Source organism: Amphiura filiformis, chromosome 13 (assembly GCF_039555335.1).
Source record: "Amphiura filiformis chromosome 13, Afil_fr2py, whole genome shotgun sequence".
NCBI lineage: Eukaryota > Metazoa > Echinodermata > Ophiuroidea > Amphilepidida > Amphiuridae > Amphiura > Amphiura filiformis.
The window spans coordinates 6,944,030-6,967,888 of NC_092640.1; the positions used below are offsets into that span (position 1 = coordinate 6,944,030).

Sequence of the window (23,859 nt, forward strand, 5' to 3'; positions counted from 1 at the left end):
AGGCCGTAAGTAGGCTTTGAGCGCGTTTTTTGGACAGCATAATGCATGATTCGTGATGTCGCAAAGGGCCTATAATGATTTGCAAATCACACCGTAAATTCTACCTTGAGTAGATAACAAACAAACAAGCAAACAAACAACAAACATGTAGTACAAAAAATATACCAAATGAAATTTCCGACTTCTTTGATTTTTTTAAAAAAATTAGTTAATACGGTTTCAAATGGTAGATAACAAAATATTGTCAACCTTTCTTACTTTCTTAGGCCTATTTTATTATAAAAAAAACCGCTATCTTGAGTAGATAGTGGAAAAACAAACAAACAAAACACATCAAAAACAAACTTTCCTAACAACAGATGTTTTTCAAATGTGTGAAATGTTTTCTGTTGCTTTATTAGGCCCGCAATGCTATCTTCAGAAGATAGCCGTTTGCGCGAGCGCCTTCCGAGCTAGAAAATGATGCAGATCGTAAATAATGCATTTCTCGTGCGTGGGTGATTTTGCGTCACCGATCAATCAACTTGGCTTATCCGCGCTTGCGCTCAAATTACGCGCCGGTACGCACAATGAACTTTGCGTGGCGCTCTGCGCCATGCGAGTGGTGGGCAGCGTAATACGCGATTCAGTTCTTCAAGCCATAAAAAAAGTAAACAAAATTAAAAAAAGACTGAAAATTTCAAAACTCATTTAATTTAATCTTCGCCAATACTTGTCAACCTCCCGGTTGATTTACGCCAATATGTACACCATTTCCGTGGAATTGTGTACAAAACCGTTTTGTCTTTCATTGTGATTTTTAAGATTGTGTTATTTAAATTGCAAACAAAAAATGAAGTTCAATAATGGTGTTTCTTCTTTTGACTGAAACACACACTAATTTTTCATCTGAATAATCTTAAATCTCCTTTTTTTTGCGACGTGCACATTTACTGGTTTGGTATGATAATTTGAAAGTGTCATTAGAGCTCTTTCACACACAACAGCATTTGAGGGAGCTCACATGACGACTGAACACAAATCTATAAATTCATAAATGACGCCGAAAACACCGTGAACCAGGACAGGAAATCATCTAACAATTAAATTGTTGTTCCAAAATAATTTAGGCCTAATTCTTGCAAATGAGAGAGCCCAAACTACCAATGCACCAGTAGGCCTACTATCAAAACAACACGGAGCCGAAACACCGGGAACCACCACAGGAAACCATCCAAAAATGCATTCAATGTTCCAAAATAATTTAAATCTTGCAAAGTAACAAAAACATATGAAAGCACAAATCAACCAATGCACAATTACTATCAAAACAACACGGAACCGAAAACATTGGGAACCACCATAGGAAACCATCCAAAAATGCTTTTTTTTTGTTCCATTATAATTTAAATCTTGAAAAATAACAAAAACCCATCAAAGTACAAACCTGCAAATTCATAATTATTATCAAAATGACCTGGAGCCTAACCCCGGGAACCACCGCAGGAAACCATCCAAAATTGCATTTTTGTTCCAAAATAAATTAGAATAATAAAATTAAAAACACATGAAAAAGAAATTCAATCATCAGAAATAGCTCATTTTTATACAAAATCATTGTTTTGATTTATTCAAATTACAAAAACCAATGAAAACAAAGATCACGCAATGTTTTGTATGTTCAAAACAATATGGAGCCTAAAACACTGGGAACCACTGCTGGAAACCATCTAAAATCTCATTTTTGTTCAAAAATAATACAAATCTATAAATCACCAAAACATGATAATGCCAACCCCTGCCAGATTGACACTTGCCAACCTGGTACAATTGGCAGATGCCAATGATTTCTGACACTCTGGATATTGATGGCAAATGCCAATTTGGCCCGTGACTGCAAATGCCTGGTTGTGCGTACCCCTTGCACATTCTTCTTGGCCGAACCTGGCAAATGCCACATTGGCATCAGTTGGCAAGTGCCAACCTGGCACTATGTGGCATATTTTCCCTGTGTAAATGGACCCCACACAATCGATTACTTTTGCTTTTCTGCTTTTGTATGTTTGCTTGACTGGATTATTACTAAATCAAATCAAATCAAATCAAAATAATTGTGGTAACATTCGTGATGCAATTTGTGGGGACATTTTTGAAATGCTGGGACACCGCGAAGTCCAGTCTTGTACGGTCCTATTTAAATGTTCTGAAACATATGCTGTTTGACAGAGGGGATATAGATAGCCCTGAGATACTAAGTAATGGGGACATGCGAATTTTCATGTCCTGACACACAAATTTCCCCCTACCTGACAAGAGAGCACACTCCTATAAAGAAAATTTAAATATATTTTTCCTCATTCCATATTTGATATATAATATAATAAAAAAAGATAAAACAACTTGCCATTTTAAAAGTTTAGTCATGTATAAATCGTGCAAAAATATTTCACACATATCGCGTATTTTAGTGGCAGCTTAAGAGATATGGCAATAACGGAAGATTAATTTAATCTTACACAGGGAGCACAGCCTCCAATGTTTGGAATAGAGGAAGACATCAGAGGTGGAATCTTTACTTTTGATTTCAAAAATCCAGCTGATGGAGCAACAGAAGTGACAATCAAAGGGGATTTAAATCTAGACACGTTTAGTCCACTTGGTATCACTGCATATGAAGAGAAAGACAAAGGTACTATTATTATCTCAAACTTTTGCCGTTGTAACATAATAGAACTTGCTGGTGCACGCGTGACGCGATGCTTCCCCGGGAAGACCCCTGTTTTTAGACAGTGCAGTTCCGAAACACACCTGAATTTGACCAAAACACGGCTATGAAATACCCTTGGTTTTTTTTGGTTTGCGGCTCCGAAACATCCCTGAATTTTTCAGCTATGAAATATTCTTGATTTTCATAATTTTTAGCTCAAAAATCCACATATTAATCATTTCTGTTTGCTTTTTTCTGATCATTTTCAACGAGAAAGCCAAGAAAAGCCTTAATATTGACCTTCACAGCTCCAAAAAGACCCCCATTACCGATGCGCTATCAGCTTCCAAAGACCCATAATGTTCAGTTTCGCGGGGAGCATACCCTCCAAAAATAATGACTTCCCCCCAAATCTTTTAGCCACCATAACTAGTTTCTCTTTTCGCTTACATTTACGGAAAATAAAAATTACATACTAGACACAATGTCGTTTTGATTTAGTTTCAAGTTGACAAGTGTATACGATATCAAAACCTAAGCATCTCATACGTTCGCGATATCTGACGCAGCCAATTTAATGTGTGATCATATAATATGATTTTTATTTTCAAAAGTTTTTTTGGGCATATTTTTAATGTTTACGCATGTCCCAACTTACATCTATATGTAATCAGGAAAATTCGTTGTGTTTATCAGGTAAACAGGGCAATTTTAACATTATGTCATAACTTAGACATTAAGTCCACCATATAACTTCACGTTAAGTGGCCAGAATAGCTAGTGGGGGTTCTTTGGCGTTATCTTGTTATTTCGGTTGAAAACAGACAAAAAAGTTACAATTATGGGTTATTCTCTTCAAGTAATCTTCAATTGAATGTTATTTTCCTACTTGATTAATTTCCAAAATATTACAGGAACTGTTAGAGTTTTTGTGATAAGCAGAAAGCGAGATGAACCCAGACCTACAGTTGAAGTGTTTGACTTTGAAGAAGCACAGACACTTCTCACTCATAAGAAAACAATCAAAAGCGACAACATCTATACGTAAGTATATTTCTTATGATAATAAAAGCAGTCCAAATGAAGCAATTTTGAAAATTCAGTTATTTTCCCTATCAACAATCAACTTACACTTACTCATCAACGCAATTCTTATATTCGTAGTCTTTGTAATGCCGATGTAATGCATTTTATTTATAGCTTTCTGCTTCCTAATCACAGCTAATAGGTAAAGTTGTCTGTATCTCAATTTCAATATTGCGGTCTCTGGTTGGATTAGATTGCATATTTCGCCGACTTTATTATGAGTTTGTCAGAATGCCGAATGCCGATTTATTTTTTCATGGTACACGCGTGAAGTATCTAGATTTTGTGGGCAGGGTATCATACTTTAGAGAGCCAGAGGGCAGCATATCGCTTACTTTACGGTGATCCAGTGTGGTACGTGAGCGAAAGAGGGCGGCATACTGGGTTAGTTAACGATGCGTAATATGAATTTAACAAACAGACTAATCGATATTCGGCATTCTGCCAAACGCATAACGAATATAGGCCCTACATCCAACCTGCATAATTATTGCAGAGTTCTAATTATACGAATATAATAGCTTGTAGTTACTCAATGTATACAAGAGAGGCTTGTTCATAATTACACACCTGTATGGATTAACATCCCTCCGAATAATGGTGTACTGTCATGGGTTATCCGGTTGCCCAAATGTATAATCAAAAGATGATTTTTAATTTTCTTGTTCATTCCACAGTCCAAATAATATAGCAGCAACTGGTCCCGACACATTTTACCTTACCAATGACGGTTACAGTGACTGGATGCCAATCCGAATAGTCGAATTTCTACTGCTAATACCTAGTGGTAGAGTGGTATACTATGATGGCACAGAAGCCCGAGCTGTTATGGGAGGATTGCATACACCCAAAGGGGTTGCGTTATCACACACAATGAAGTAAGTAAAAGCAATTACAATTTGGTCTCTGAACCTTATAGGGGGTATACTTTATAAACCTTTTTCTGATGACGTCACCTAATCGATATTGGGGTCTGAGATGTAAACAAACAACAACACCAGTACTGCGTATTTTTTCCTCTGTTTTGTCATATTTCACTTTAGCTTCCATAAAATAATTGTTTAAACGGGAACTGTATTATACTAGTTACCTTTGTTCCAGTTTGTTTTGATGCCATAAAATACAAAAGATACGGAAAACCCGCGATGCTATTTAAAATTCAATCTTTGTTTTGTTTCACAATTTTGTTTGCTTTTTACACCGTGGCGCGGTATTTGCGTTTGGGTGCTGATGACTCGAATGCTGGACCCCAATATCGATTGATTGGTGACGTCTGAGAAAAAGGTCTATACGATATAAGTTGCGTGTGTTTTGTGTTTTTTGTTCTCCGCACCATTTTCTAGGCTGGGGCTCTGATGCTCTCCCTTGAAAACCTTAGTTTGTTCGTAATGAAATGAATATTAAATCTGTTTAATATAAATATTAAAACCTTGGTTTGTTCGGGGTTTTCTTTCTTCTGTCTGTCCACGTTTTCGATATGAAAAAAAATCAGATTTCCCCTGAGGGTACTTAATTAAGAGAGGCGCCAATCCGATTGCAAAACTAAGGACAGTGTGAGCTCGGGACCTTGTGTAAGAGTGGATAGTGTATACAAGTCTGTCATGTGCAGACAAAAAGGTGACTATATACGTAATGAGCTGGACGTTGAACATGCGCAGATGCGCTGACAAAAGGTGATCCTCGTATAAATAAAGCAGACGACGCCGCCGTAATAAAAACGTCTTTTTAAAAATCTTTTCTGAAGTTCTAAGTAAGTATATCTTTCATGAATTATTTAATTAATTTTTAAAAACAAAATGTGTGGTAATGTTACTTAGATTTGTTTTTATATTTCCATTACCAATTTAACCCACTAATTCTGACTCGTTGTGCATGGTGGTGATTGCCAGCTGCATGGCGACGCGGTGGTACAAAAAAGGTGACTTTCAAGCCTGATTACCTTGAGGGCGTTTAGTATATGCACATTTCACTGACCTGCACTGTTCGTCACGTAAACAGACGTGACCTGGGGTACAGGGTGGACGAGACCAGCGGCGGCGGAACGAATTTGAAAGTGGGGGCTCGCGGCCATCGCGTCGCGCTTGCACGACGCAGGGGATGTATGAGGGGGGATGTGCCCCTCAGAAGTGAGAAACGGTTGCAAAATGAAGGCCCAATTGAAACCATTTGGTGGACTATTTGGTACTTTTATTGTGTACAGTTTGAAAGAGCCGAAAATTGGTGAAATGAAGCTATTAAAGCCATTATTTTCGTGTCCAAAGCAGAAACAAAAAGGGCGAAAGCAGGGGGGGCGTGTCTGGGGAATGTGATCCCCTCAGAAGTGAGAAACTTTTGTCAACTGAAGGCCCAATTTTTAATCGACGCAAACATATGAAAGTTTAGTCAATTTTCTGCTTTAGGCACCTTTGTGCAAGTTGGTACTAATTGTGAGTAAAGTGTAGACAACTTTGTAATTTTTTTTAGCTATTTTATGCATTCACCGTTAACGTTGTTTCTTTGTATAATCTTATTTTTCCTTCAGACATTTATATGTAGGATCAATAATTGACCAAGGAATAGATATTTATGAGATACAACAAGATGCGTCGCTTACTTTGCTAAAGGTAAGGACATTGTGTTAATATTACTCGTTTGGTTATCAGTAACCATGCTACTGTCCATGCAATGATGTCCCTATTTACATGAGTGTAAACACGTGATAATATTATTTCAGGTATATTTCAGGTATATTTTATTAAAACACTTAAATAGCAGCCAAAATGGCTGAATTGCATGGTGAATTACAATAATTACAATCAAAATTATATAAAGAAAGGCAGATAATAATAAAATACATACAAAAACTTGAATTATTGCACAATACATACTCAATGAAAATTTTAAAAGGTACAATCAAAGAATTAATAAATAGCTGTAGCTCATACCCAACCGAACTCACCCCAACACCATATCTCAAACACATCCCTGCACACACACCCACCCCTCCCTCCCATACCCATACACACCCACCAACATCCACTGATGCACTCCTACACTTACCATTGCACAAAAACTCAACCTAATAGAATATCAATGTGACGGCATAATAAAAAGATATAATAATATGACAGGAGAGGAATGGCACTTAAGGGCTTGGGCTACCAAATCATACCAGCCCCTCCCATCCATCCATTCGCACAAAAAATGAATCAAACCAAATCACTAGATGGACAGGAGAATACTAAGCATGATTCAGGAGTTAAGTCATGTATGGAACTGGGCTCGTAAAATAACGTAAAATACCAACATCTGCGTTGGAAAAGAATATATAATTAGAATATATTAACAAAATAAGAAAATAATCGGGCAGGATGAATTAAACTCAAATTTTGGCCATTTAGCCTAAAAGTGCACATTTTGCGCTCTTCGTGCACATTTGTTCTACTTTTGCACCATATTTCACCATTTTAGCTTCAATATGGTAAATGTTTTCACGCGCTTCGCAGCATAAAATTATTTTGTCGCCAAAAGGCGCTGGATGCACTATGCTTCAACAATGTTTTCCAACCCCATCCCTTCATGTCAAAAGAAATACGCCATTCGCCACATAGCAGACACGTTTATCTTAAACAGTTTTAAAAGAATTTTCTGCTTCCCTCCGTGTTTTCCCTTTTTCTCCATTTACAACTGCACATTCCCCCTCATTGTTCAAGTAAAAAATAATTTAGATTCACCACTCAAGACTCCCCCAAAAAGTCAAATTTCCCTTTAAACTCCCACTCCCCTGGCATAAATATTGGACGGTCCCTTAGGCTCTGGGTGTTGACATAAAAATGGGTAGTTACGTTTATTTTTAAATTGCCCAATTTTTACACATTTTGTAACTAAGTAGGAAAACTCGATTTTTAAAATATTTTTTTAACAATACCATTATCCTTCCATACAGAGTATACATCTAGCTACAATAGTAGATAATCTAACAGTAGACCCCGACACTGGTGATATATGGGCTGCGGGTCAATTTAATGTACTGGTAATGGCATCACAGGAAGGAAGAGCTAGGGAAGTGCACAGGTATGTTGACTATTGTGTGGCAAAAGTTTTCGTTAATGATGCAAGGTTGGGTCATTTTCAAAGTAAGTTATTTGTGCAACGGTGATGGTCTCAACCTCTCGTAATGTCTCCTCTGTATATCCTAAATAAAGACAAATGTGGCAAAATTAAAACAAGCGGCCGATGCCTGTACTCTTTAGCTCTGATTTAAGACCTTATTTGTTGAAATTGGTTGAGAATTAAAGGAACGGTGATCCAAAACCTAATGAAGATATCAAATAAAAAGCTGCACTTTTGTGTTCTAATGAATGAAAGCACGACGCTAGTTTTTCGTGCTAATCAATGAAAGCACGGCACTATCCCAAACTTAGCTTTGTGTACAAATCAATAGGACATGCAATGTGGCAAACTGCAACTTTTATATTTGAGTTTTCCTTGGGTTTTTTGATCGTCGTGTTTTTATTCCTTGAACAATTTCAACGAATGAAGTCTTAAATTCGAGCTAAAAGATGCAGCTATTATGACATATCTGTCTTTGTTAAGCATATACAGGGGGTGAACGTAACTGGTACCTTAATTATTTGGCTTACTGTAGATTCGTAATTCTAGATTCTTGAATCTAGAAGAAAAGGCTGAGAGCTGAGCCCGGTGCACAATAGGGTTGAGTAGGGCAAGTGATGGACAAAAAATATATTCTTTTTCTGGGAAAGGCAGCTTTTGTAACCAGTAGGGTGACAAGGGGCAGACTAGCCTGTCGCAGAATTATTTTGAGCGAAATTATAGGATGGAAAGAATAAGATTTCATGATAAGTCAACTCTTCAGTGTTGTAATCGAGTCCTCGTCATCCGAGTCCGAGTCCGAGTCCTTGGTGTCCGAGTTCAAGTCCAAGTCCGAGTCCGAGTCCCTGCCAATTTCTGATGTCCGAGTCACAATAGGGTTGAGTAGGGCAAGTGATGGACAAAAAAATATATTCTTTTTCTGGGAAAGGCAGCTTTTGTAACCAGTAGGGTGACAAGGGGCAGACTAGCCTGTCGCAGAATTATTTTGAGCGAAATTATAGGATGGAAAGAATAAGATTTCATGATAAGTCAACTCTTCAGTGTTGTAATCGAGTCCTCGTCATCCGAGTCCGAGTCCGAGTCCTTATGTATCAAATTCAAGCCCCGGGTTTTCACCAATACTTTATATCAACGTAGGCCTATACGTAACCAGAATTTTAGTTGTATATTATTTACTTATAAATACATATTTGCTAGTCCCACCTAGCATGCCTCATATTGTTTTGGGGCTGTAAATTATGTGGAACCTGGGGAGTTGTGAAATTCAGTGCAAATGAATGCTTATCCCCTCTCGGCCTGCCAAAAATTGCTTGCCTCCCACTCCCGGCCTGCCAAGAATCTTTGCACCCCCTTTGCACATGCCATTTTTTTGGGATCCCAATTTACAAACTTTGAATGGTTTAGATATATATGTTGCGAGCGCAGCGAGCAGGGAAATTTGCATATGTAAGCGTTTCCGTACTGTTTTCTAAGCCTTTTTAGAGCGTTTTATTTGAAAGGTGCCCCATATGTGCCAAAAATGATACTTGCTTGTTCCCCCCTCTCGGCTTGCCAAAATTGCCTCCACCCTCCCTTTCGATCGGCCAAAAAATTCTTACCCCCAATTTTCCCCCCAATGCTCATAATTTTTGCTCAGCCCCTCAGGTAGCATACCGTAGCATACCTTGGAAACAGAGTATAATCACAGACTCACAGTAACTTATCAGGCTTGTGTTTTAAAGAGTTAAAAGATGCAATATTACAATCAAAATATGACGTCACAACCAAACTTTAGGTGCCAAAACGGGCTGTAGGCCTATGCAGTATTATTCCGGGGGTGGGGGTCACTCACATGTAAAGGTGGTACGGGTATGTGCGGGGGTCAAGGGTCCTTTTTTTCAGGCTCTCCTGCAGTTCCTTAAGACCCACATTTGCATCATGCTCCAGTTCATTAAGCCTAACACTCTGAAAATTGTAGCTCTTTAGCTCAAATTTGGAAATATTTTGAATTTGTTAGCTCCAAAGCCTATAATTTGACCCAATTTTAGTTCACAGACCTCCACAAAAATGTTGAAATTTCAGTTCATCAAGCACCTATTTTGCCCCAAAATCAGTTCTTAGTTCCCAAAGTTCGGTGCCGCACACCCCTAAGAAAATTTAACTTGAGTCCCCAGAGTATTATTATTATTATTCATGTACATTCTAGACTTGCGTCTAACAAAGCAGTCATGTCAAAACAAACGAATATGATTAAAATCCAATTAACCAATTAAAGATGTAACTGAAAGCAATCTTGCTTTTTGGTTGTACTTTTATTTACAAACTGAATTTATTTGCATGCAATATTACTTAAATCAATCACGTGATGTGATCATTGATCAAGAAGAAGAAGTTTACAATGAACGAAAATAAAAGACCTAAAAAGACCCTATTTTGCCGGACTCGAGGAGGACTCGGAGCCGAGTCCCCGAGTCCTTGGGGTCCGAGTCCGAGTCCGAGTCCGAGTCCGAGTCCTTAGCTTCCGAGTCCAAGTCCGAGTCCGAGTCCTTGAAAAAGGACTCGAGTCCGGACTCGAGTCCGAGTCCGAGTCCCGAGTCCTCCAACACTGCAACTCTTATTGGACCCTTTCCACTTCAATCGGCAGCTACTGTTGTCCCTCGGAACAGAAAATCTGGTAATACGCCCCTCCGGTCGGAAGGGCAATTAAACATCTACATGTGTTTTCCGTTCTCTATGAGTTTACCTGACAATTACGTTTTGTCGTGTTAGTGAAAGAAAAGTCGTATAATACAGTTTGGCTATTTTGCAGGAGAAGTGATTTTGTGTTTCAATTGTCTTACTTATTTATTATTTTTTAACATGTTTTCTACTTACTTACCACTGAATTAAAAAACTAATTAAAGACCCATTCAGTGATCCCAGCGAAAGTGTACAACAATTAAAATTGTTTATAAATTGCTTAAAAGTAAAGGATAAGTCATTCAAATTGTCATTTGGTATTTATGAAATGAAAAATTGAGCAAAAAACAAAGAAAACATTAGTATTAACGAAGTTTAAGCCCCATTCGAATACATGTAGCTAATTTAGATACTGTCAGTATCTAAATTACAGATTCATGTAAATTCCTTATTTTTGCCTTAAATACACACCTTTCGACTGCACCACTAGCAGGCTATGTTTACATTATATGACAATGACAAAGATACCAAAATCTGAATTTTTATGATTTTACGATCGTCGGGATAATCAAATCACTGAATGGGCCTTTAATTGCTTTTAAAACTTACAAAATAGTTTAAAATATCCGCGTTTGTCGATATTTTCTTAATCCACCAAAAACTCAATTTCTACAAATATGGTACACCCGACCTCCTTTACTCACCCGACTATTTAATTTTGAAAATTCAATTTTAACACCCATAGTGACTTGTAATGTGTTGTTTGTTTGTTTTCTGTAGGTTCTGCGAATATCACTAGACAAAGAACTGAACACAAATATTCGTGAAGTGTTAATGGATGACGGTGATCTATTACGAGGTTCAAGTGTAGCTAGTCTTTATCAAAGGAGGCTATTGGTTGGCACTGCTATGGGCGATTTACTCTTTTGCCAAATTCAATCATATTGAGCATTTCCAATCATTTTACTAATAAGTATAGAACACACCCCACACCCTAAACCTGAACTACCCTAAATCAAAACCCTAACCCTAAACCCTAATAAACAACCCCTAAAGAATTAATATCTTAAACTTAGTTTTGTTTATTTAGTCAGCAAAGTCTTATTAAAAATGTTATTGGTTTAACTCGAAATTTAGTAATGTTGTAATTTGTGACTTATTCACTCAAAATTCAATTTTCGACTTAGATTTATAACTTGAAATGGGCAAATGGCGATTTTTGATCTGCTTACTCCACAATTGGCTCATTTTCAGAGTTAAGTTACTCAGGGATATTTTTTTTTTTCTTGGCTGATAGGGGTGTGTTTGTGTGTGAACTGCGATTATGTTTATGCCTATATTTTGCGTATTGAGTGTATAGCCAGGAAGCGAAAAACAACGTGTAGGTGCACCCTATATTTTCCCAGCCCAAGGGAGCACGGTGGCCGAGCGGAACGGGCTACGACTCATATTCGGAAGGTTGCGGGTTCGAGCCCCGGCGACGCCACCGTGTTGTGCCCTTGAGTAAGGCACTTAATCTCGATTACTCCTCTCCACCCAGGTGTGAAATGGGGAGCTGTTATGAATACTGTCCATTGAGCGCCGCCCAAAGGTATGAACATGCCTTGGGCATTGTATGGCAGCTGACATATTCTAATGACGGCGGAATAAATGTAAAGCGCTTTGGTACATGTGAAAGGCGCTGTATAAATACCAACATTTATTTATTTTTATTATTTATTTATACAGGGTAACAGGGCTATAGAGCGTGTTAAGAGACTCTACAGGGCAATGGGGGGTGATGTCTCCATTTGCCCTGTAGAAAGTCAGGAATGTATTACAAATTTCTAGTCAACTGGGGAAGATCGGGCTCTATTATGTGCCAACTGGGGAACACCATTTTCATAGTTACACAACCTGTGTAAAATGTGTGTATCCCCGATTGAAGGGTAAACAGGTGGGGTGTGTGGGGGAGGAGTGTGTGGCGGGAGGGGGAGGGTGTTGGATGTATTGGGGGTGTGCGTATTTTTGAACTGCTATTTTGTTTATGACTATTTATTTGCCGTGACTGGTACGTTTTGTTGTAACTTTTTTTGCTTTCTTGTACGTGCACGTCCCAGTGCCTATCATACACATGTATTAGGTGTTTGGGGTGGCGTGTGAGTGTTAGGGGTATTGGGGTGCGTGTCTGGGGTGTTTATCTCGGCGTGTGTCGATGAGGAACTTACGTGTTTTTGAATGTGTTTATGACTATTAATTTTCTGCGACTGATATATGTTGTGTGTATAACCAGAACCGGAAAGGCAACTTTCTTCGCATTCTTGTACGTGCACGTAATATCGTCCCAACATCATACACATTTTGCAGTTGATTTTTATGTGTGGGGGTGTATTGGTAGGCAGAGGGAGTTGTATGGTGAGTAGGGATGCGTGTGACCTGCGCAAATATGACTCTGACAATTAAGGGGGTATGACCCCCAATTTCATTCAGGAGCGTATTTGTATAACAGCACAGCACCGTCGAAGACCTTATAATAATAATAAAAAGATACGTTACCCTGGGTTTCGAACCAGCCGTAAGTAACAGGTGTGTAATAGCGTGAACCAGGAACTAAGGTTTGACGTATTCACTACGACTGCGAATTCTGTCAGTCGGACATCAGGGTTTTGCTCCGTTTATCACTCCTATTCCCCGGATATGGAGTGAAATTTTCTTTGGACTGTATTATGGAAATTACAGTTTTTGTTCATTCTTTTTGGTTTCACACAAAGGATTAACATTTTTTTGGGCAGAAATTGAGAGAATATCAAACTGGACAATATTTTACAAGTTGGAACTTTTTCAATCTTTCACTCCAGTGTAAGAAACTTCATAAATGAAGCGTAACCATATAACCTGCTCAGCTTCCAAGAATAACCTTATCGCGGCACCCGTTTGTTTATAGTGGTGGTATATGGAAAGATTATACTGCAATATCCATTGATTTCGAAGGATTTCCATTCCGTACATTATGTGAGCCAATAAACGCAGGCCGTTATTTAGCGTAGAAGTAACTATTAAACGGTATTCTATTACCTCCACGACCCATTATTCAAAATCGCGAAATGTGATTTGTTGAAACGCGTCACGTGAGAGCCCATTATTCTGCAATAATGGGTCAAGCGCCGTAACACATTCTACGCACAGCATTACGCTTGGTTACGCGTGCAATATTTCCGCGATACGCGCTGTCACGTACGCGTACGCGCTCCACCTTGAAGTAAACAACTTAAAATATTTGTGCCAAAAAATGACATTTTCTCTTTAAATTGCACTATTTTCTGGTAATAGAATAGAAATAAAGGGTGCAGCATTATCCTTTACACGCAAATAATGTGTCCTCGGCAGTAAAAACGTTTAAATAATGGGTGAGGCGCACGTTTTTACTGCCTCGGACACATTATTTGGGTGTAAAGGATAATGCATTACCCTTTATTTCTTAATTAGTTGCCAATATAAACAGACCAATAACGTCTAGTGCCGCACATAATGTAAGGAATGGAATTCCTTCAAAATCGATGGATAATGGAGTATGCCCTTTCCGTATAGCGTCACCATAAACAGACAGGGTGCCGCGATAACGTTATTTCTAGAAACCGAGCAGGTTATATGATTACGCTTCGTAAGGGTCGTTATTCCAAAGGTTCATTAAAGCTCCAAATTACCGGTTAGGTTCATTATTCAGAAGGACTGTTCTTCCCAAACGTCGTTATTCTGAAGATTCGTTATTCCACAGGGTCAAAACTCCAAATTTATAATAAGGTTCGATATTCCGAAGGGTTATTACTCCGAAGGTTCGTTATTCCGAAGGGTAGTTAATCCGAAGGTTAGTTATTCCGAAGGGTCATTACTCCGAATGTTCGTTATTCCGAAGGGTCATTTACAAAGAGGCCCGTTATTCCGGAGGGTCATTACTCCGAATTTACAATAAGGCTCGTTATTCCCAGCCGGCGGATGACATGATCGAGCCGGCAACTTGTGAAACCGCCCGGCCGTATGGCATTTTACAATATACTCGGTTAGTTTTGTGGGGTTCATTATCGAACCCCAACGGTTTTAGCTTGTATTTATATTATTTATCAACATAGGCCTATTTGTTTGTGATAATTCAAGCGTTTTAAAATTTCAAAATTATCCCATTCAATTACACGGTTGACGATGAAAATTTACTGAATTTAGAGAATGCAATGCGGCCACCACCTGGTTATTCCGAAGAAGAAATACTCAGAATTTTAAATAAGGCATGTTACGAGCTAGCCTGAATATAAATTAGCAGTAATGAACCATCGCTGGTAACGAGGCGTCGGATTAACCAACCTTATTTTGTAAATTTGGAGTAATTACCCTTCAGAATAACGACTCTTCGGAATAACGACCCTTCGGAGTATTGACTATTCGAAATAATGAGCCTTTGAACTAACGTCTCTTCGGTCCTAAGGGCCCTTTGATAACTCACCGAACTCGAATTTGTCACCTACAAAATTGATACAGCACTGTAGAAATAATGTTACAAGTGGGGCCGGTATCGTTTTGACAGCAACCTATTTGAATCTGGTGGGGCTGTTACACGTGTATCGGGAGCTGGCTAGAGGGTCCTAAATGGTTCCAGAGCCCGGAAAAAGATCAATCTGGCACTGACTATTTACTTTTGTTCAACTATCTTGAAACTGTCCGTTACGTGTTTCGAATCATTGCACATTTTATACTTTTTTTCTTAAGGGGTACTACACCCATGTGGTAAATTTGTGACTATTTTTGCATTTTTCTCAAAAAATAATTACACACTGGTAACAAAAGTTATGTATATTATTGGGGCAAGGAATCCAATTACTACACTGAAATATCAGTGACTCAAGACAGGCGGTTCAGTATATATGATAGGAAACGAGGTACATCCTAGCGGTACCTTATTTCTGATCATAAATAACAAAACGCTTGTTTTGGGTCACTGAAATTCCAATGTAGTAATTGGATTCCTTGCCCCTATAATATACATAACTTTTGTTACCACTGTGTTATTAGTTTTTGAGAAAAATGCAAAAATAGACACAACTTTATCGAGGGGTGTAGTACCCCTTAAGCTGGATAAATAATGATTCATTCTTAACCAGGATTTGAACCTGACACTACAGACTCATGGTATAAAACACATTCTTAGGAAAAACACACGATTACAATAATTATCATTCATTTTGTGTTTCATGCAGTTTATTATATTTCTTCCTTCTCTCATCACAATTATTATAATATTATTATAGTTAGATACAGTGGCGTAGTGTGGGTCATCACATGGGGGGGGGGCCGACCATGATTTTTTTTGGGGGGGGGGGCACTGGGTCTGATGGGGGGGGGCACAAGCCGTCTTTCGGCAATTTTCCTATAGGATTTTTTAAAATTTCAGATCGATTGGGGGCACGTGCCCCCCCGTGCCCCTATGACGCTACGCCACTGGTTAGATATAATATAAATTTATTACATTTATATTATTATTATTACCAACCACATGCACGAACTCAAGACTTGATATTCTTATCAACATGACTAGGAATACAATATAATATAATAGTCATGATAGGTACCAGATCCTGATCTCGTGGTTCAGTAGTGCATCAATTAATGATACGTGCATTGTAAGCTGTTATTACTGTTATTATTTTACATCAATTTTCTCATACATTTACTTTTAAATTAAACTAACATAATAGTTACTGATGTGTAGCTTACCAATCGTAATAAGTGTCGTTAATGAGCTGAATTTTCTTTTTCTTTAATATCTCTAATATACATAATACAGACAAAAACACTATAATTATCAACAATCTAGACAAGTGTATACTCTATCCACCTATCATAGAGTTACATGTTGTACGTACATTAATAGTGCAGAAGCAGGTTATAGAACTCTGACGATACCCAATTCAAAATCCAACTGCTTTTGAGTAAAGTTAGGGGATAAGATGGTGAGTGTGTGCAGAAATATTCTTGGGTGTGACACCAGGGGAATACCAGTGTCCGAAATATTGACTATTTCACTGTGTCCAGGGCCGTCGTAGACCATTTTATCAGGGGTCTGGGGAAATAATGTTTGCTGGTATTAATAATGAGTCTAACACGAAGCGTGAGCTCAAACGGGTAAGATCCTCGAGCCCATCTGGGTCCCCAAAAAGTGTGGTCCACAGGTCCAGGTGGCGTACTGGGCAAACGAACCAGGGTGGGGGCAAAATTTCCATATCATCCCACTGATCTCTACTAAAATAACCTTACCGGGACGTATGCACGCGAAGCGCCTGAAAAAATGCAATTCCAATCCAACTTTTGGTCAATTTTGGTAAACTTTCCCCTCACTCTCTCCAACCCCGGTCGGTACGCCTCTAGTGGGGTACAGGAGCAAAGCCCCTCCCGGGCCCCAGGGCGCAGATCCCCTCACCAGTTTTAGTTTTCCAAGGTATCAGGTGAGCTGCTCTAGTACCCATATTTATGATTGAGTAACATAACTTGATGGTTGGATTAGAGCTCGCTTATCTGCTCTCAGTAAGGCTTTACACTGTTTGACTGTGCCTTTAAAATGCGATTCACTCAGGTTGGTAAGAATACATTGCGCTACATACTACATGATACAATATAGGTTCATATAGTCTATGGTTTTTATCAGGATAGATGGTTTTGCCAGTTACAGTGTTTTCTCGCTGATTGTTGTTCTATGGGTGGGACAGATAGATAAGGTTATAGGTTGAACATTTTCTCCTCGCTTTCTGATCCACAAAAACCACAATGTTATCAACCGCGATGAAGGACTATATCCATTAAATCATGTATACGATCAGCTACTGCAAGGAACAGAACACTCTGGAAATGGGAATGGGAGTGGTGCTAGATCGGTGTTTTACTGCTAAAGTATTCCGATCGGAAGATGAGAGATGTCTAAAACGAGTAAAATATTGAACTTGTAAAAGCAAAATTTGCCAATAGTTTGATACCTAACAGTCCTGATGAACTTATTTGACCTTGGAAATCACGCATTGCCCCGGAAACAATTTTACACCCCTCGGAGTCTCAGTTTGTACCAGCCATAAAACAATTTATTTCAACAAAGAAAAACACTTTAACTGGCAACACCAGCCTACTTTGCTCTCCCATCGAACTAATATGCATTAAGCTATATACAGTCAGTGCAATAAACAAGGTAGCAGTTCATGAATCATGACCTTAGAGCCAAAATGAAGGTCGATTTCGATAATCAAGGTCATCATAATGACCGCCAATATGTATTATTCAATTTTCGATATCAGTAACGGCTAATGATTCAGAAATAAATCAATTTATGAAACTAAATACGATAGAAGATACGGTAGAAATTTAAAAAAGTTGCCGTCAAACTGACCACCCGCGCGGAGCAAACCCATTATCAGCGGCACTCACCATGCTCACCATGATTGAATAAATTTATTGTCATATGCACTCATGACATGCATGATGTGTATACACCAATAGGGTTGCAACCAGGCTGCACTTTTTGAATATGTACCTTCCCCGGGGAACCTTTAGTTCCATAACTTGGTTATTTCTGCATTATTTACTGTCTCTAATATCTCAAATAAAATGAAACATCCAAGCATCTTAGTACATGGGTTGATAATCAAAACCCTCCGTCCTTATGAATTTTCATCCACCCTGTTTTTTTGCCTGATAGCCAGGGTCCTCAGGTATCATAACCTACTTCTTTGCTATTAATCTGGTGGTGTGGGTATAAGCGTAGGGTCAAATTGTACACTTGCTCAAATTTTGTTCAAACCAAACCAAAGTACTCATCTCGTATCAAGCATTCAGAAACAGTATAATTTGATCTATCTGCGTCCTTGAGTTATAAGCAAAAAGATCAAAGCCGGGGTGGTTAGTTACTTGTTCTACACCGGGATCATGCAGAACCTAAAAATGCTCCATGATGGTCTTAACAAATGTGACGTGTCATGTCAAAAGGAGACACTTTTGGGCAGGATCGTAAATGGAGAAATAGCCAAAAATCTGCCAGGGGGTGATTTTTCACAATTTAGGTTTGTTGCGAATTTGGGATGTTATTAATGTTTGAAATATTGTCTGATAGTTTCAGACCGGAATATAACTGGCATCTTGTATTTTTTTTTTTATTTTCTTCAAGGTAATTTCTACTCTTAACATTGTCAATAATATTAAAGGCCGATATCTCAATTTCCAATTTTACAATACCATAACTTACGAACTCAATATCTTCGCTTAGAAATGTCCGATTTCATTGGGGAAAACGGCGTTGTGGAGAAAAAATCTCTCTATATTTAAGATATGTAAAAACCTCAAAATTGATAACCTGCCCAAAAGTGTCTCCTTTTGACATGACACGTAACAAATAATTAAATAAATTTGATTTACAAGCACAAACTTGCACAAATTCCAAAGTTCTGCTCCTGAAAATCACAAACTCAACTTCCTTACATCCGCCATTTTAGATAAATTTACCACGTTATGAAACCATTACTGTAAACTTAACATGGGTAAAAACGTAAAACACATTTTCTACCAAAACATTATTATAGCATGGTCTCCTAGCACACCCAATTAATAATTAAACCTGTGCGTTTAATGCAAACTCTTTAGAATAGTCTTGGCACTACGTGAACAAATATTCCAAACCTTTGTCCAAAGCTGTAAATTAACGTTAGCTGCTATCGATTTCAATCGATGTAAATATCAGGTCTTAAATAACTATATAGGCAAAATATTTCATATTTTTGCAGTCCTAATAATACGAGTCGGTGTTATCATGGAATCTTGAATATTACTGACTAGTCCCAGCTTAGCTTAGCGCGGCGTTGCTCAAATTCTAACTCCATTTGTTCTCTTGCAATTCTAGCTTTCTCTTTCTTCTTCCTATAATCTGATATCTCATCAACAATCACATACAAAAATGGATTTATAGATGAATTTATTGGTAGTATGAAGCCTATTATCCATGCATACACTTCTGGGGATATCTCAATAACGTTACCCTGTGCAAGGATACACACAATACACAAAGGCACTTAACAACAACAATCTGTAAAACAACCAGAAACATTTTTCTCGCCATGCGAAGTTCATCTCTTATGTTTTGTGCTCTTCCTGCCTGTTTTGATGAATTTCTTGCGCTTCGAAATAATTTTACATAACAAACCGCTACTACAATAAAACATAAAAGGTTAATCCCGATAAATATCGCAATGGAAAAAAATGGTGACGTACGGCTGCCTGTAAATTCAGCAAAGGTATAAGTAACATTGACTTGCATATATTTGACTTCAATATGTGAGATACGAACTAGATATCGACCGATATTGTATGGTTTAATCTCAGTCCAATTCAGTTGTTTGTAGCCATTCTTTACCTCGGTTAGGTGTCGACGAATTATTGGGATACCAATGCATACTTCAGAAATACCAAATATTTCACCGTCGTCACCAGAGAAAGCGATGGAAATTACACTAATCAATATGGCTAACATCCAAGCTGAGTGCAGTACATATTCGAGCTAGTTTTGTTGTTACTCAGTGACCACTAAATGGGTTCTTTATTGCTAGATGACGATCAATACTTATCAAGGTAATAAAAAATACAGAACCCTCACTGGATAGGATTGACAAAAACCCAGCTAGTTTGCAAACAAATCCTTGCCGCCAGATATGTACATATGATGGAAAGAACTCCTCATAGTACAAATCAGCAATAACTAAAATTAGAATATTGATGCCCATCAGGAGGTCTGACATTGTCAGGTGTGATATGAATAAGGTTTGGACTTTGTTTGTTTTGTTTTTTACTTGACCGCAAGTAATAAGCAATTCCATTTGATACGAATGCAGATAGTCCAACAATCCACATTGAAATCCTGATAGAATAATACGGTAGCATTCTATTGCAAGTTAGATATTCTGGGCGGGGTTCCTGTGATATACATTGCGCATTATTAATAAAACAACAGGTGGAATATTTGTCTACCAAAACAGTTGAACTTCTAAACTGTTGAAAGACTTGTGTGTTACTTCGTACATACCATTTCGTCTGAGGTCAATGGTACTTAGCTTTCGCATAGAAAACGTTATCTTCGATTCTTTGGATACCATTTTTCAGAAATGTTTATAATTTGAAGGTTATGCAAAATGAACAAAAGCATTAATCGGTAGTTCTAAAATGTGGTTATTGGAAAGAAATAGTGATTGTAAATTCCCCAGTCCACAAAACGTTTTTTGATGTTAGGATTTTGAAGTCTGTTCTGACTTATATCCAATACTTGCAATTGTGCTAGCGTTCCAAATGAAGGTAGAATTATTAGTAAGTTTCTGCTTATGTTCAAATTAATCAATACGCCAAGATTTTTTCAAATATACCATCAGGAATAACCTGCAAATTATTTTCAGATACATCTAAACTTAGCAAATTTGAAGTAAACTGAAACAAATCCTGTGGACATTGGCCTATGGAATTTCTGCTTAAGTCAAGTACTAGTAACAAGAAAAGAGAACTGAAATGGGTTGAATTGATCTTCAAATTGATTACTACCTAGGTTTAGTAACATCATATGTCCAATTCATTTTGCAAAAATATCACCTGTTAGTGTGGTCAGAAGCTATTACTGACTCAGGTCAAGGGATCGTGGGGCAAGTATTGCATTGTTGAAAAAGTCAACTGGTAATGCTACAAGGTAGTATAACTAAGGTCAAGGGATGAATCAAAATAACTATTGCACCAGATATTCCATGTGGCAATGTGGTTAAGTGATTATGACTAAAATTCAGGTTTCCGCTAATGGAGTGCTTAAGTGAGAAAAACATTTTATCCGGTAATGTGATCAAGGCGATTATGGTTTAGGTTAAGCATTGCATCTACATGTTTAACTTATAGCGAATATTTCATCCGGCAATGTGATCAAGTTATTATGACTCAGGTCAATGCCTCCAGTTATAAACGTAACTTGGAGGCGAATATTCCATCCGGCAATGTGATCAAGTCATTGTGACTCAGGTCAAGGTATCCATATATTACCAAAACTGAGGCGAATATTTCGTCCGGCAATATGAACAAATCATTATGACTCAGGTCAATGTCTGTTAGTCCAGATGGCCATGTATGGTTTCCCCGTATTTCATCAACTGAGGCGAATATTCCATCCGGCAATGTGACCAAGTCATTATGACTCAGGTCAAGGATTCCGTCAAGTATAGACCTAACTGAAGCGAATATGCCATCCGGTAATTTAACAATGTCATTATAACTTAGGTCAATGGAACCATATATCTCCTCTAGTTCTGCAAATATTCCTCCATGATAATGACTTCAGGTTCTTATGACTCATGTTGAATGTGGCACATATTAGCCGTAGTGAGGCGAATGTTCCATCAGGCAATGTGGTCAAGTTATCAAAACTAATCTCAAGGGCTTTCCATAATTTGCTCACGTTGGTGAATAATCCACCTGGTGATTTGAACTGGTCGTTATGACTTAGGTCTAGGTTCAAATGCATTGTCTCTACCGAGGCAAATATCCCATATGGTACTGTGAGCCAGGTCGTTATAACTCCAGGTCAAGGGTTCCTTCTATCATCCTTAGTGAGGGGAATATTCCATTTGGCAATGCGGTTAAGTTATTATGATTCAGCTTAATGGTGCCGTTCACACTCCATAGTAAGGTAAATATACCATCAGGCAGTGTTTCCAGTTCATTATGACTCAGGTCAAGTTTTCTTTCTATATTCGTAACTGAGGCGAATATTCCATCCGGTAATGTGACAAAGTTATTATGACTCAGGTCAACGGCACCACGTACCTCCTCTAGTGCAGCAAATATTCCTCGTGGTAATGAATTCAGGTTCTTATGACTCAGGTCAAGGGTGATACATATTAGGCGTACAGAGGAGAATATTCCATCTGGCAATGTGGTCAAGTTATCAAGACTAATGTCCAGGGCTTCCCATAATTTGGTCACTGAGGTGAACAATCCACCTGGCGATTTCAATTGGTCGTTATGACTTAGGTCTGGGGTTCAAATGTATTCTCAATACCGAAGCAAATATCCCATATGGTATTTTTGAGTCAGATCATTATAACTCAGGTCAAGGGTTCCATGTAGCACCTCTAGTGTCGGGAATATTCCGTTTGGCAATGCAGTAAGAGTTATTATGATTTAGGTCCAATTGTTCGTTCATTTTTCCCTAATAAGGCAAATATTCCATCAGGTAGTGTTACCAGTTCATTATGACTTAGATCAAGAATACTTGGATTACCATCTATATACGTAACTGCGGCGAATATTCCATCCGGCAATGTGATAAAGTTATTATAACTCAGATCAAGGGTTCCTTCTATCACCCTTAGTGAGGAATATTCCATCCGGCAATGAGGTCAAGTTATTATGACTCAGGTCGAGGATTCCCCATATTTCCCTAATTGAAACGAATATTCCATCCGGCAATGTGATCAAATCATTATAACTAAGGTCAATTGTTCCCCATATGTCCCTAACTAAGGCGAATATTCCACCCGGCAATGCGATCAAGTTATTACAACTCAGATCAAGGGTTCCCGGTATAGACGCAACCGAGGCGAATATTCCATCTGGTAAGGTGATAAAGGCATTATGGCTTAGGTCAAGGGTTCCTTCTATATCATCTAGTGATTTGAATATTCCACCTGGCAATGCGGTAAAGTTATTATAACTCAAGTCAAGGGTTCCCGATAAATATCGTAACGAATTAAACATTCCGTCTGGCCATATGGTCATGTCATTATGACTCAGGTCTAGGTGTATCTCAATTTCCTGTACTGAGTCGATCATTCCATAAGACATTGGGGTCAGGATATTATGACTTAGGTCAAGGGTCCTTTTAGAATAAGTATAGCAGGGAATATCCCAGATGGTATTGTACTGAAATGATTATGACTTAGGTCAAGGGTTCCTCTATATCCTGTAATGAAGTATATATGTCATCCTGGTAACGTGACCAAGTTATTAAAACTCAGATCCATGGTCCTGCATGTCTTATTTGCATTAGTCGTTTGAATATCCCCATTTGGCAATGTCGTCATGTAATTATGACTTAGATCCAAGAGTCCCCGTATTTCTCTCAGTGAATAAAACACATAGTATGGCAACTCTACAAGATTATTATGACTCAGGTCAAGTGTTCCCCATATTATCTCTAGCCAAACTATTCCTCCTGATAATGTTAGCAATGAATTATGACTCAGGTCAAGGGTTCCGTGTGTTTCCAGTAGTGAAGAGAAATACAAAGGTTGGCATGTCAATTAGATAATTAT

The 23,859-nt window shown here is 38.2% G+C and overlaps 1 protein-coding gene across 1 annotated transcript in view; it reads left to right on the top strand.

The window, feature by feature from the left end:
* The window catches only part of LOC140167933 (serum paraoxonase/arylesterase 2-like), a 35,574-nt gene extending 24,107 nt beyond the window's left edge, over positions 1-11,467 (top strand). Inside the window, exons 4-9 of the mRNA XM_072191227.1 lie at positions 2,500-2,668; positions 3,601-3,730; positions 4,450-4,650; positions 6,294-6,375; positions 7,698-7,825; positions 11,303-11,467. Of these exons, the coding sequence (XP_072047328.1) occupies positions 2,500-2,668; positions 3,601-3,730; positions 4,450-4,650; positions 6,294-6,375; positions 7,698-7,825; positions 11,303-11,321 (729 nt within the window). The 3' untranslated portion in view covers positions 11,322-11,467. The remainder of the gene's footprint in view (positions 1-2,499; positions 2,669-3,600; positions 3,731-4,449; positions 4,651-6,293; positions 6,376-7,697; positions 7,826-11,302) is intronic.
* The last annotated feature ends 12,392 nt before the right edge of the window (positions 11,468-23,859 follow it).